The sequence below is a fragment of the Homalodisca vitripennis genome, chromosome 5 (assembly GCF_021130785.1).
Source record: "Homalodisca vitripennis isolate AUS2020 chromosome 5, UT_GWSS_2.1, whole genome shotgun sequence".
Lineage (NCBI taxonomy): Eukaryota > Metazoa > Arthropoda > Insecta > Hemiptera > Cicadellidae > Homalodisca > Homalodisca vitripennis.
Window position 1 is genome coordinate 40480363 of NC_060211.1, and position 15557 is coordinate 40495919.

The window sequence follows — 15557 nt, forward strand, 5'->3', positions numbered from 1 at the left end:
TCCAAGTCTTGTCATCCGTAATAATGGGGAAAAGCATTGATAGCGATTGTAGAGCACTCATCAAATGCCAGGGAAAACATAATCGTGGACATTGTGATCTGCATTCACTGGCTGGAAAATGACTATTAAATAAAAACAACTGCTGTGGCTTCATAAGTAGTCAAAAGATCTCAAGCAAAGAATAAAATTTACCAAAACAAAACTAAATAGGGTACTGTTCTTTTATGTATTTGATGGAGGTGGAAATTTCATACACTTTCATTTTGAAAGTGCCTAATGTTTTAGTAAACTCAGTTACCCTCTTTATTATAGTTTTTCATTTCATACATACATAAATCTTTTCTACCTATCCACAATATATCTTTAAGTGCATGTGAGAATATTTAACATTTAGCATTTATTGTTTTAGTAAATATTTTATGATATGGTACATAAGGTATGTTTTGAGAGTAATAACAAAATTCCATGGGTTCCTATGTCCAATATATTTTTAAGTGCATGTGGGGATATTTAAAATTTAGCATTTATTGTAGTTTTAGTCAATTATTTACGACATGGTACTAAGGTATGTTTCAAGAATATGTAAAAACAAAATATGTATAGAGTCCCATCTAGTAAATCGAATATGTCTTTCAGTAATTGTAAACTATATAAATAAAACAAATTTTCTCCACTTGGCATTGCAGAATATAAAAAGATCAATGATCATTGCTTGTACCCTTTCTAAAAAAATCGAATGTAATCATTATCGTTGCATTGTCGTAAGCAATTAACGCATTTTTCTCTGTAAAATAAATATTAATTTAATGATAAAGAAGTAACTTTGGTTATCTGTTATTGTAAATCCGTACGTTTTTTAAGTAATTAGTAGTGGTTGTAAACACATTTCCAAAGTTTTAACTGAAATTAATTTTTTAAGTGCTTATTGCAGGAGTCATTGTAGTTCTTAGATCATTTTAGCTCAATTGATCAACTATGTTTTCATCTTTTATTGAAACTCTAATGAAGTTGTATAATTCATCCTTTCCTCTTATTGAAAAGACTCTAAAGCAGGATCAAAGACCAAAATGGATTGCAAGAGAGGTAAGAGAAAGTAGAAAACTCCTACTTTTTTATTTGATAAATTACTTTATTTTCAAATCCTTAACACCTTTACTGCATTTTACCAGCTTCTTCTTATTGGAAACTAAATGCTTAATATATGATCAAACACTCCAATAAATGAAAAATTTTTATTTTGTGAGGCCTTTCGTGCTCAATGAACACATCGTCAGACGCACATAACTGAAAATTTTCTTTTTGAAAATGTGGGTCTGACGATGTGTTCATTGAGCACGAAAGGCCTCACAAAATAAAAATTTTTCATTTATTGGAGTGTTTGATCATATATTAAACCTTTACTGCAGTTTTACACTGGATGGGTATCTTGACTACTCTTAAGAGTGTATGGTGCAAAAACAAGTCTACTACAGTCAATGTGTTAACAGTAATAGATTTTTCGAACTTATGGCATTTACAGTAAAAAGAAAACAACTCATCACACAGGATATTTACAATTTGCTGTTTTGAGAATTCAGTTGAAACCATATTTCCAATTGTTATAAGGAGTCACCTACTTTTAATCTGATTACTTTTCATTTATACTACAAAAACCAAAAGTACATCTTTTTGAGTTGTGGCACTTTGATATGTTGTGTTTGATTTAACATACTGATATCATAAGTATGATTTATTAAAGTAATTAGCTATCTCCAAAGGATTAGCTGATATATCAGTAAGTATTGTTTCTTTACGCCCTGATTATTAGTTTTGTTCGAAAAATAGATAGTTTTACTATAAGAATTATTATAATATATTTGCTTTCATATAGAATATTTAATTTAATGACTTTGAAACACTTGCTAAAGATCTGAATTTATAATAAGATTGATTATGTTTTATTCTAGGAAGTGTGTCTGGTGGAAGGAGTGTACGGTCCGTCATGTTTCCCCCGTCATCGAGGCACACCCTTTGATCAGCTGAGCTCCAGTAGTCGTTCTTCAACTCCCTTCCAGTACCCGCCCTTCCCTCTTTACCCTCACAGTGAGAGCCTTCTGAGTCTGCTCAGCCAGCAAGGACTGCTGCCTCCACTTCCTCCAGCTGAGGGTACTCTGCGCTGTGCCGTCTGTCTGGCGGGCTTCCCCTCTGCGTGGCTGCTCGAACAACACACTGCGCTGCAACACTCTGGACAGGCTCCAAGGAGTCATCTTCCTGAGCCTACAGAAGACAAACCGTTTCGATGCGACCAATGTGGTCAGAGTTATCGTTACCGTTCAGCGTTTCTCAAGCACAGAGAGCAAAACCACCGTGCCAGGCTACCGGCCGACAAGCTCTTCACTTGCGATGTCTGTGGGATGCAGTTTCGCTATCTCAAATCATTTAAGAAACACCGGTTGAACCACGCATTGGAGAGGCTCCACAACCCCTTCCACCGTCCCAGCTCAGCTGCCTCTGACAGTCGTCGAAGTGAAAGGAGTGAGAGAAGTGAAAGAAGCGAGAGGAGTGAGCCGAGTGATAGAAGTGAGGCAAGTGAAAGTGAGGGCGTGAGCACCACAGCGAGGAGTGGGAACGATGAAGTAACAAGCACCAATGAGGCAGTTGGCACTGCCCAACCCACCACCCCACCGTACCCTCCAGAGCAAGACGACACCGTGGACTCACTGGCTCTAGCACTGGGCACCAACGAAGCTTCTCTCATAGGTCTGCTCAGGCTCGGTGCAGAAGAGAGACAAAGAGAGCGGCGCTCTTTTGCCTGTCCGTTCTGTGGAAAATGTGTCAGATCAAAAGAAAACCTGAAGCTGCATGTGAGGAAGCATACCGGGGAACGCCCTTTTGCATGTCTCTTCTGTGGCCGAGCATTCGGAGGCAAGAGCGACCTCACACGACACTTGCGTATTCACACGGGCGAGCGGCCCTACCATTGCGAGATGTGTGGCAAGTGCTTTGCACGCGCAGATTACCTCTCCAAGCATCTCACCACGCACATTCACAACTCTCACCATCAACGTTAGCCGCCCGATCGAGCGATTCGTTCTCTTTATGCCTATTATCTGTATTTCAATTAGGAGTGTTGTGAACAAATTTTCAATAATATCTGTGTTGTGACCATTTTTATCTTTACTAAGTGGAATTATTTGTGATATCGAAGCATTGAAAACAAGAATAACACTTAGAAGCGAGTTTTATCGAATAAAAAGCGTTGTGTGATAAATATAAAGGCATTACGATCAAATAGTAGGTAAATTTAACTTTTTGAATGTAGATGTTGAATCGTTAATTTATTTATTTATTGTAGATTATGTATTTTATAAGGGAATGTGGCATAAGGGCTTAGTTTAGTTTACAAAGGATATTTATGAGATGGATTGGTTTGTAGACAATCGAAGTCAATCGCGGCTGATGTTTTCACTGTTTATCTACCTCCGACAGAACTCTGCTCTACCTCCATTCATTCATGAATAGAAATAGTTTATTGATAGTTGACAGGTTTATTGCGTAACAACACAAGATGGATCATTTACATTTTAGACATTAGTAAACAATACAAAGTTCAGGACAATATGCTGGTTTCACATCAATTTTCTGTTCTGCGTTAATTTTTTTCTTACAGCACTATACAACACATTTTATCGATGAAAATTTGGTTATAGCTTAGAAGTAAAATACTGAATAACTAAATACTATTTTGACAACAACAGAGTACAAATATCGTATCCTCAGTTTGGAATGTGTCAGATTTTCCACAATTTTCAAATAATTGTATAAGATTTGAAAAGTACAAATATTGAATCTACTGTACACATTATTAATAGTAGTTAAAATGTTATATAGATTTCATTTTCATTTAGGGCCTACTTTTACACATTACTGCTATTACGTGCTATTATTGGAAATAACATTCTCCAGATATAGGTAAAACACATTAAGTATTATTATATTTCGAAAGGTTATGTGCAAAAAAGTTTCAGTGATTTAACCTAATCTGTATATAGGTTTTGCCCCAAGATTTCAAAATGTTGAATTTCCAGTTTTATGTTTGTGCTCTTTACATAACTTCATAAACACTTTTTCATGTTGTTATGAAGTTCAGATATACCTGTATTATCTGTTTCTCTGGTCTAGTTATTTTTTAATACTCATTTAATATAATTATTATTAATAATATCAGATTTAATAGTTTATTAATTTGAAAAGTTGTATTATTGAACTATTAAAAGGTTTTTTCCTATTGTTTTCAATTAGGTTAAATTGAAAAAGAAAATTTGTCCTATTTCGTTTTTAGACATTCTCAGCGTATGGTGTTTAGGAGCATAGCGATAATCCTACAAAAACTGCTACATTTTTAATTAGCTCTATTTTAACCAATGCTGTTTGATTTTCTGCAATTTAGTGAAGAAAACATATTCTGAAGCATTTTTTAATATTAGGGGCTTCAAGTTTTTATCAAATATCACTAATTTTTGCTTTTTGATCCAATCCAGTTAAAAGTATCATAGACATTTCTTAACACTAAAATTGGAATAGTGAAAGTACAACAATATATCTCTTTTTTATCTTAATACTTCTTCAAATTAATGAATCGTTGTGAAAGTTGAGTTTAGTAGCAAAAATAACAAAAAGTTATTAAGAAGAATCTTGGGTGTTAATCAGATACTTGTTAGAAGAGAAAACGTCTGCCTCCTGACTTTAATGGAAAACTACAAATGAGCATATTTTTATATAGTTTAAGCTCATTGTCTGTGCCAATTTATTTATTTTCCATTGGCCAATTCTATTTTTTTATCACTCTAAATTAAACATTAAGGTCATCTTAATCAAGCCTTCTCTTGAGCACATAACATGATGCTAAACCCCCTGTACTCAGGTAAAACTATCATAGAACATTCAGAAAACAGTAATCTGAGACATGGAAGTCAAAATTACTTATTAAACTGCCACCATGAAATTAATAAAAAAAAACAAAACGAAACAATGAAAATAGTAATAGAAACCTGAAAAAAACAGAGAAAAATTAATGATGAATAACCTAGCACAACGAATTAAACTTTGATAAAGTAGATTTATAAATGTTTTATATCTATCTAAAATTCCGTAGGCCAAAACCAAAAAAAGTTAATGGTCAAAAGCTTAAATTACCTTGGGGCACAAGCATCCTAGACATTGATCCTCTTCGTAAGAGGTACTCTGGCCTAATCAGTCATTCAAGAAAATTAGTTTGACTAAAGTACTGTGCTAATTCACAAATCAATTTTATATGAATATAATTGCACTTATCAGGTCAGGACTATGGCAAAGTATAACACATTTGGGGTGATGTAGGCAGTGAGAGTGATGATCGACCTTCACTTTCACCAACTGAAACTTAATTTTCAGTTACATTTTATGTAAAGGAAATGATATGAATAACCTATCTCAAAAGTAGATCTTTTTATATATAAATTTTGAATATAATTGATACATTTTTGAATGTAGTCAACGATTGAGTAGTTGTTGAGAACAATTTAAACATCATGGCTAAAGAAGATAGTACTTCTACTATAAAAAATACAACATTACTTTAATTTATTGAATAGCTACAACAAGGTTAAATCATATAGGAAAATAATGTTTTTCATTAAAAAATATTAATAATTCTTTCAGTAACTGCTTGAATTGAATAAATGAAAAACATCCTTATTAATACAACAGACTATAAACTTAAGAGCACCATTTATTTTGTGAAGTTTTTTAGGGATAAAATGTATCATTCCTTGTTTTTCAATAAATAAACAAAATATCCGAGTATCAACAGGTAACCATAGTAAATACTTTTTGTTTAGAAAATTGCCTGTTCATCTATTTACAGGAAAATGTATATAATATCTAAAAAATATTTTTTTTATAAACTGCTAACTACATGAACTACAATTAGACAAAAAGCAAAGTAATAGACAATTTTATTTTCAATATTTCGATTATTAGGCTAAGCTATCTTGGTGTGGTATTTCTTTGAGTAATAGATTCATTCTAAAAAATACCAGTACTGAGTCGAGCGTGTAGAATTTTTAAAATTAAATTAGTAGTTTTTCTCATTCAACAATAAAATAGCACAATAATAAGTTATTGTTTTCTTTACACATACTAACAATAATAATCTTTTAATTAATTTTAATCTCACAGAAATGCTAATGTGGCAAAGAAATCAAATCAATATAAGTAATATTAGTTGAATGTTGGTTGGTTGCCCATGTAATTTTATCAAGGAGAAAAGTGTGTGTAAAATTAAAATATTGAATCCAATGTTTAGGTATGTAGCGATATAGTTTGTTAAAATCATTAGTAATCAATAATATAGAAGTAAATGTATTTATATTTTTGTATTTCTACTGAAAATTTAAAGATGCAAATTTACTTCTATCAAAAGATTGACGTAACTGCTTCAAAACAATATTTTCAGTGGATCTTTCACGATGAAACAGAGTACAAAATACATTGGTGTAATTTTTCTGTTGTACTGTATTTTTAACTTGTACTTGTGGGTACTGTACACTATTTGTAACTTGTCTACCTCTATTGCAGTTCGGTATCCATCTTGTGTTGTTATGATTACAGATTAAATGATTAAACTAAATCTGTTGCCCACTGATTGTGGCGCATTGGTGCTATGCATCCAGAATGCTGATATCTTGATGCTTGAAAATAATGTAAAAACAATAACATCTGAACAATCATTTTGTCCAGTTACATGGGTCTGGTGATGTTTTCTTTGAAAACAAAACGCCTCATGAACAAGAAAACTCTAAAATTATTGGGTTGGTCGATTTAAAATTAATAAAGAAAAGAAACCTCTTATTAATTATAGCTAAAAGATTATTCCTACAGGAAATTTGAGACATTTTCAAGTTACTTTTTTCAAACAAGGCGGGTAGGAATGGCACTAAATTAGGGGATAAAAATCAGAGTTTTTTTTATAATTAGATTCCATAAGTATGAATGGACTACATGAAATCTGATTGTCTTAGCTTTGCATCACTAGCGTTAAAAAACACCAGATTTCACGGTATGCAATATTTTTTCAATGTTTTCGTTTAAGGCTTATAAAAATTTTGTTTGTACACCCCCTTTTAGTTGCAGTGGTTAAAAAGTTTAACCTTTGCAATTCAATGACTATAGAAGCAATGAGTCAAGATAAACTTATTAAAGTTTAAGACTTGTTTTATTACAAGTGAACATGATCCTTAAATCCAATTATGTTCATATGGAGCACTTATGAGTATAAAAAGATTTGTTGTTTAACCTTTTTGTATTAAAGTAGTTATTATTCTGTACAATTCAAAGTAATTTACACTCATAAGTGGTTAAGGTAATTATTTTTCAAAATATAAATTATTAAATCGGATAGTTCTTTTTTTACCTTCTCTCTTCAGATGACTTGATGACTGAATATGTATAATTATACATTATTCTTTACTGCTTTTGTCTATCCATGTGAACTAATTGTTACTTCATAAGTTCACTAACTAGTAAATTTATTTTTACATTACGTTTTTAATAGAATAATAAAATACGGTAATGAAAAATGTTTTAAACTTTTTCTATTAGGAAAGATTTTTAAACCATGACAAATACGATCAATTTTGTGATTGTAAATTCATTGAAATGTCACAAAATTCTTTATTTAATTATGTTTACAATACAGTTTGTATGAAAATGTTTTCAATTTCAGGAAATTGAGGGAATGTGATTAAAAGATAATAACATTTTTAATGTTATCCCCTTGATATTTTCAAGCAAGACATCAGCATTCTGCCATCTCCGTACAAACACAGCTGATTATCTAAAACAAATGGTGGAACATAAAAATTAGCTGTAAAACGCTTCGTACAAATTGATTGCTCACTGTGCTTTGTTTACTTGATTGTGAAAAAATAGCTACTTTAGTTTTTCGGTGTGGTGCCTTTTCCAAACACGACTGTTAGTAGAATGTCTGTTTTACTAAGTAACTGGAAAATACTAGATCAAATGTCAAAACATAATTTACACAATAAACAGATCTCATTTTATTTAGAATCTGTGCTTTCATTATATTAAGTTATTTTTAATTTTTTAATACGTTAACATTTTAATTAAGTTTTAATTGGATGAAAATTGTCTTGTATTTGATCTCCCGTAAGAGTAGATTTTCATTTTGGATCTAGTATTTTTCTTTCAGTTTCGGTCATAGTACAAAGTAACATTCAGCTGATACGAGCAACACACTTGAAACCGAAAACTGAACAATAGAACTGCCTGTTACTGCCACCCCCAGCAATAGCTGCTAGCGGCACTACGCTGCGCGGTGCCGCACGCGACTCTTGTACAAATCATGACGATGATATATAGTACACACAACCTCTTCACTATTAGTTCCTAGATATAGCAACTGTTTTATCTGTGGTTTGACTAATTTATTCAATTTTGAAGTTATTTTTTATTGTTGATACTAATATTTTAGTGTTGTTATATATCTTAAGCTTTGTCTGGTTGTCTTAATACACTATTATCCTCTGTTGTTTGCCAGGTTGTATTCTTGACAACGTAGTGCAAATGCGTCTATAACGTTAACACCTTCTTACATTTGTGTTATCTCAGATATGTTAAGTGAGCACGATGCTATTTTATAAATGTCTTAGAGTGTGGTATTTGCAGTTTTCCGTTGCACTAAGAATATTAAAAGCTAATTTTATTTACTTCATTTTCAAGTTTTTAAAATTGTTTATGCTTAGCAATTAATAATAATGATGGTAATACAAATGTCACACTGGATGTGAAATGCAAAATTTCATATGCTTTTGTGCTTGTAAATACAGCTGGAATCCCATCAAGTGAGCTTATAGACAAAAATATGAATCTTGTTTGAAAGGATTAGTGTTAAAACCCGCTTTGGAAAAGTTCTTTAAGGAGAAGGAGTAATATGACAAATTCATAGTTTTGACTAGTTTCTTAGTTATCAAACTGTTTACATCTGTGATCTTGTTTCTTCGGCTCAAGCAATTCCTGCATTTCACTTTTAGTGGAAACTGTGTTGTTTATACCTATCTACTATTTCAATAAAGCCTTCAACAATGCAAATACATTTGGCAAGTGCTTTAGGGGTTAACATTTTTAGAGTGTGCTTTGTATTGTTATTCTGTTTAAATACAAATATAACAAGCCAATATTACAATATTTTATAACATTCTGAAGATTCACCTGAACACACAAATCAATTATCTGTGTGTTTATCAGCACTTTGTGTATTGGGGGTTGGTCTACTGATTACAAAACTAGGTTTGAATAATCAACTGTTGTCGCTAGTTCAGATTTTGAGAGGTAATACATAATCATTTATGTAATTATAACAAACTTTAGTCATTTCTGGTTGGATTGAAGATTTAAAATCAAAATTAGGCATTTGATTATACATAGCTTCTTGGTTACATTATCATAAACATTAATGGTTTAGTTCATTTGAATCCTATCCAATATTCACTGCCCAGGCACTACATTATACCAATCTGTTAATTAGGTATGTTCTATGAAATTTTCAAGATCAAGTCCAGTACGCTTATCGTGTGTAGTGTTCAAGATAAAGGAGGGGAGTCAAATTTTTTATAATTTAACCTAAAATTTGTATGTTTTAAGCTAAGTTAGACGAGCAAATTTTGACATGTAGCTGAAACTAGTTATAATCATAGCGATCTAAATCTTCCTGTTTTGTCTTCATTCTATCTTCCTGTTTAAAGCTTCCTTTATCTTACCTTTAGAAATTTTGACTTTCAAACACTTGCCATCGTTGTTCCTGTTAAGGACAATTAATACACAGACCTTGATTTTGCTTTCCAAACATTTGTTTGAACTATGATCCTTGGGTTCACAATTAATTCAGTTTAATTTGTTTTTAATAGCAGAGAAAATTAGATAGTTTGAAAAAAAAATGCCCTTGAACATAGAGCATATGCTTTTCCAAATGTTTGTATGGCATTGTTGAAGTGTTGAAGGTACTCTCACCATTTCAAACATGGTAATAAAGGGTTGCTATAGATCATTTACTGCTGATTTTACGTCCTTACTCATAACTGCTGTTATTAATTACGTTGGTGGTTTTGCACTACGTTTAGTTACGAGAATATGACTTGTCAAATTCTCACCTCTATGTGATTAATATGTATTTGAATATGTTATAATGTTTGCAATTTGAATGTGTTTTGTTTCAAATGTTCCGTGTTTAAAAGTGTTATTTTATTTAAACAGAAGTTCAAAGTCAGTGTGATAACGTGTAGCTATAACTTAAAATTGGTGTTTCACAATCCGTAATACAGTAAATGTTATATGAACTACATGTATCCTAATAAGTGATCCAAGAACAAACTTAGCAAAACGTTTTACTCTCATACTCTCATTGTCGTTAATATTGCACCTTTTAGGTGGTAATTTTGTTTATTCGTTGTTTTCGGGGCACTGTGGAAAGTACTTTATTTATAATATTATTTATCTTGATTCTTATAATTATAAATTATCAAATTATGGAGCGTAATGTTGATGTATTTGTGTATATTTACCAAACTCTCAAATCTCTGTACATAATTGTTAGAATTAAATGAAATAAAAACTGTGTAAATTGTACTTAAAATAAGTGTTTTTTACAAAATAGGAAATTTAAAGCATTTTGTTAATTTTTACACATTTGTATGGTGTTAGATATAGTGAAAGTTGTCTGGACAGTTTTCTCTTTGTCCATTTCATTATGAAATATTGTTGTTAATAGTATATAATAATTATTAAAGCATATGCTAATTAGTTACTGCCATTTTTTATACAGTAAAGTTCTATTCTAATAAGGCTATTATAGAAGATTTCCCGTTTTCTGATTTATAACCAAATGGAACTAAATGAAACTCAACGATCAAATTAAATATAACATATTGCCTAAAAGTAGGAAATTTGAGCCAACAGTCTGTGTTGTAGCAGCTGGTGCATTAAAATGTTTAGTCAGCCATTCAGTGGCAATTGGTTCTTTTTTTCATACGTTATAAAAAAGTTTTACCAACACTTAATTTAAATTATTTCTTTTATTATTTATTGAATAAATATTCGCTCAAATAAGTATCTCTTAAAATCTGGCCTTATTAACAATTTGCTTCCACAATGTGCTGCCTCATCTAATACTATGTCTTACCACTTCCTAATACTATTTTACTGTCTTCCCATTTTATTCTCAACCTTCCATCAGACATTGAGTCAACACAGCATTTCTTCTTTCTATTTATATATTTTTTACTTCCTCTTCATGTTAAACATACCACACTTTTTCTAAAGTCATATAATGTTAATTTTTGCAAAAATACAACATTACAAATTAATCTTATACTTTAAGCTTACACAGACGTTAACTAAGACACTCACACTGTATCTAAACATTGTTAACATAGTTAAATCTTTAAATATTTTGGCCTTACTAATATGGAGAATTCTAATTGGTTGTTGATAGCTTAGTGTTCAGTTAATCATGATACAGCTCAGACTCTTCCAACTCACTTGTACAGGTGGTTATGCATTATTGGCAGTTTCGGTCTAACATCTGTTAGCTGAAGATGGCTCTCAACACTGAGGCCCAAATATTTGAAAAAATTAATTATGTTAGCAATGTTTTGAAGCATCGTAAATCGGAAAAGTTAGTTATTTGTTATCTATATATTCCACAAACACTAAATTCTTCTCTGTGTATTATAAATTTTCATCTGTGTTAAAAAATTATTTTTAGTCACAAGGGTATTAAATTTTTAATTCGTACTGAGATTTGTCTTAAAATTTACCCGTCACATTATACACTGGATAACGTACACTTGCAGATAAAGCATTTTTGTGCAAAAGTAAGTTAAATCCATCTTGTGTTTAAAATCCGCTTGATGTCCTGATAGCAAGAAGTTGTTTCTAAAAACCTGTTATCTGTGCACGAGTATATTTAACAGGTTTTCAGGCTAAACCTGTTTGCTGATTTTGTTCAAATTTAGCATATTTTTGCGTATACAGCCTGGTGAAAGTCAAAATAGATTTTTATATGTCCTTTTTTCAATACTTTATTTTCATACTCTTTTTTACTTTCTATATATACTTCAAATTTAACCATTGTCTGACTCATTGATCAAACTATCAGTGTTTGTAATAACATGGCATCTCTATCAAGAATGCATGTAAAACACTACACACAGCATAAATTGGTATAAATCCATCCCATTATTTGTGTCAAAAGTTTCTTGAATACAGTAGTTTTTAAGATTAAAAAATTTTACAATCCATTATTTACAAGATTTTACAATAACCACAGTAGTACACTTCACAAGAACAAATTTGATTTAAGTTATTTAAGATTTGATATTTATTTTGAAACCGATTCTAATTAAAACAACGTTGAATAATAAAGTCTCATAAGTAATTGTTGAAGATGTAATTAGTATGTGTTGCTTAAAAATTTCAAGTAATATTTAAGATATCAATTACAAGAAATTTTAATATCCTTTACCCCTGATTAGTCATGCATTTTATAATTAATGGAACTTTAACGAATTATGAATGCTTTTTAAAAATTTGTCAATAATTTAAAAAGAATCATTTATTAATACACACCAGTTGAACTTATAAACTAAAGAGTTAGAGGATAATATGGAGTTTGAACCATTCAGAAATTAGTCAGGATATTGAAATTATTCAAATCCTCTCTCTTATTAGTGATTCTTGAAGTTGGCTTAGACTTTCTAAACTTTTCTGATCTAATTGATAGTGATTGAGAATACATTATACTAGCTATACTATTTAATAGATGAAGTTCAAGTTCGTACCCAATTTCGGCAGTATTAATTCAGTGAATAAGTTAATTTTTTATTTACTATGGATAAAGTGTTTTAAAACTCAAATATAATGTTCAAGGGACAAAAGAGAAAAGTGTTCAGACAACTTAGAGAGGTAAAACTGGTGATAAAGGCTTACGGGATGCAATAATCTATAGCAATGTCCTGACGTGATAATAGTGATAGTGATATGATAATATGGCGGCGGTCCACCGTCCGAACAGTGCTTCCTCCAACGTTAGCTAGGGAGTGTAAATTGTGATATCGTACCGACCGAATGTTAGTAACAAATTAGCAACGAATGTGATACAAATATTTATTGACAGTCTATTGCCATAAATTGTTAATGTTGCCATATATAGTAGAAGGTCCGGATACTTATCCGGACCGATGGACTGCTCAGTGTGCATGATTCTCTCTTTCTCTCTCTCTATCTTAGTATTTTTTTTGTTTATCACGGTGCTAATGTGTAACCTTAGTTTTTGTCGGAATACAGCGGCTGACAGTCTCTCGATGTTTGTAGTTGTTTCTCTCGTCGTTTTACCTGTTGAGTTTCGACGCGACTGGTTGATGTAACGAAAGGTCTGGAGATTTGTGATATGATGATATATTAGTTTTTGATCGGTCTATACGAAGTAAGTTTGTTAACAGTGTCGAATCGTGGGAAGTATTTTGTAGCGTCTGTTTTGTGCGATTGCAGAGGTAGCTTTTTATATACAAATATTTTTACAATGGAGTGCATGAGATGAGTTAATACTAATGTGTTATGAGATATTTGACTTACGTTGTGTGTAGCCCTTTAACTTAAAATAAGTACATCCCCATGCACTCAAAAGTTGCAATGGCTTCAGCCAAAGCCCGAGTGAGTTTCTGTCTTCGAATATTTGACAATTTTACATAGATAGCTTACTATGCTGTTATTTTTTGACCCTTGGAAGAAGCCATCACAAATATCTTTTGTATTTCACACATATTAAATTATGGAAAGGGCTTTGGCTGAGACGTTCGAGATTGTAGGTTGTTTTATACATTAGCAGAATGTTTCTGTTACTTAATACAATACTGTGGCTGTGATATTATGTATATATAATTTATTTTAGCGTTATCTACTCTATACAGTGCATTAATTCATTCTTTATCTCTTAATACTACTGATTTTAAATTATACTCAGTTTGCACTCTTAGACTCTAACAGGCAAGGGGATTTGAGTTTTCTATTCAGAATAACTGTGGACAGCTTTTAAGATAAAATAGAGTTTGTCTGTTAGTTTTTAAGAGAGATAATTTGGACTGACAGAAGATTTATTTATTTTTTTACAAATATATGGTATCATAATTGATAACTGATTGTAGTTAGGTAAAGTAATGTAGTTTCGACTAAATTTAACATTTGCAACATTACTTTGGTTGTAGTACGACTGATTTGCCTACTTTCTTTCAGATTATGTAAAAATCGGTACAGTTACGTAGGATTCAGAGAATTTTGGGTGTACGGGATGTGTGCCCATTGCTGTCTCACCTGGTCCCTATGTGTGCACTGCAATGCATTTCGTTCTGGTATATTAATATATCGATGTTTGTGAAATATTAATTATTGTTAGACGATTTATGTAATATTTTCGTGTAATTTAAAGTTGTACAAAGATTTGATAAATCGATTTAGTATATTAATTACTGGGTATAGTTAACAGTTTAACAGATAAAGTTTTAATAATTAACAGATATTAACTGTAGTTGTGATGTGAGTTGGGAGCGCGATTGGGAGAGCCGGGGATGTTATCAATGTGACCTATATATGGAGAGATGACGACTCAGTGGTGCCACTACCGCGGGTTCTATCTCGGGTTCGTGTTGGTAACATCTTCACAACTCCCATTGCTCCATGTGATTTCTGGGCCTTGGTAGTGGAGGTTGTTTACATGTTTATATTTAAGTGTGGTTCGCCATCTAATGGTGGGTATATGTCGATTTAAAGATAGATTTGAATGATAAATTGTTGTAAAAATATTTATTATATTTTATATCTCTGTTAATGATCTCTTTCTTTTGCTCTGACAATTTGAATCACAGCTTTAAGACGGTGAAATTTTAATCGGATTTTAAACTTGTTACAGTATTTTAAATCTATTTGAAAATATATATTTAAGAATTTTAATCTAATGAATGTTTTGTTTCAAACATTTCTTTACCAGCTATAAATTACATATCGTATTGTCGTAGGCTTTTCATGCTTTATGAGAAAATAGTTTGTGGGAGCATTAATCTCTTTGATTCTAACACAATATTTTAAGAGATTCAAATCTTGTGCAATATTTATGTTGATTAATAAACAGTGAAACTGTGAGTACATCTTTCTTTACCCTTGTCAAGTTTTATGTGCTTTTCAATTTGAAGTTTAACATGTTTTATTTAATGTATATTGTATGTATTTAAGTTTGCTAGTTTCTTAAAATGATTTATGTATGTGGACCCGAATTAGAGAAACCATATAGGAGACAAACTTATATACCAATAGTGCCTTGCACAACTCCTCTTACAATATAGCTGAAGAAGTTTTTTTATGTATATTTGACTCAAAGACTGTGGCACATATACACATGAGATTACACATAAAATGTTTAGCAGCAGAGTAAATCAGATTCATTCTGATCTAAAACCAGTAAAATATGGTGT

General features: G+C 31.4%; 1 protein-coding gene across 1 annotated transcript in view; it reads left to right on the forward strand.

Annotated features, from left to right (window-relative positions):
• Positions 1 to 15228, forward strand: part of LOC124362047 (zinc finger protein 628-like) — a 92944-nt gene extending 77716 nt beyond the window's left edge. Inside the window, exon 4 of the mRNA XM_046816202.1 lies at positions 1947 to 15228. Coding sequence (XP_046672158.1) covers positions 1947 to 3050 — 1104 coding nt within the window. The 3' untranslated portion in view covers positions 3051 to 15228. The remainder of the gene's footprint in view (positions 1 to 1946) is intronic.
• The last annotated feature ends 329 nt before the right edge of the window (positions 15229 to 15557 follow it).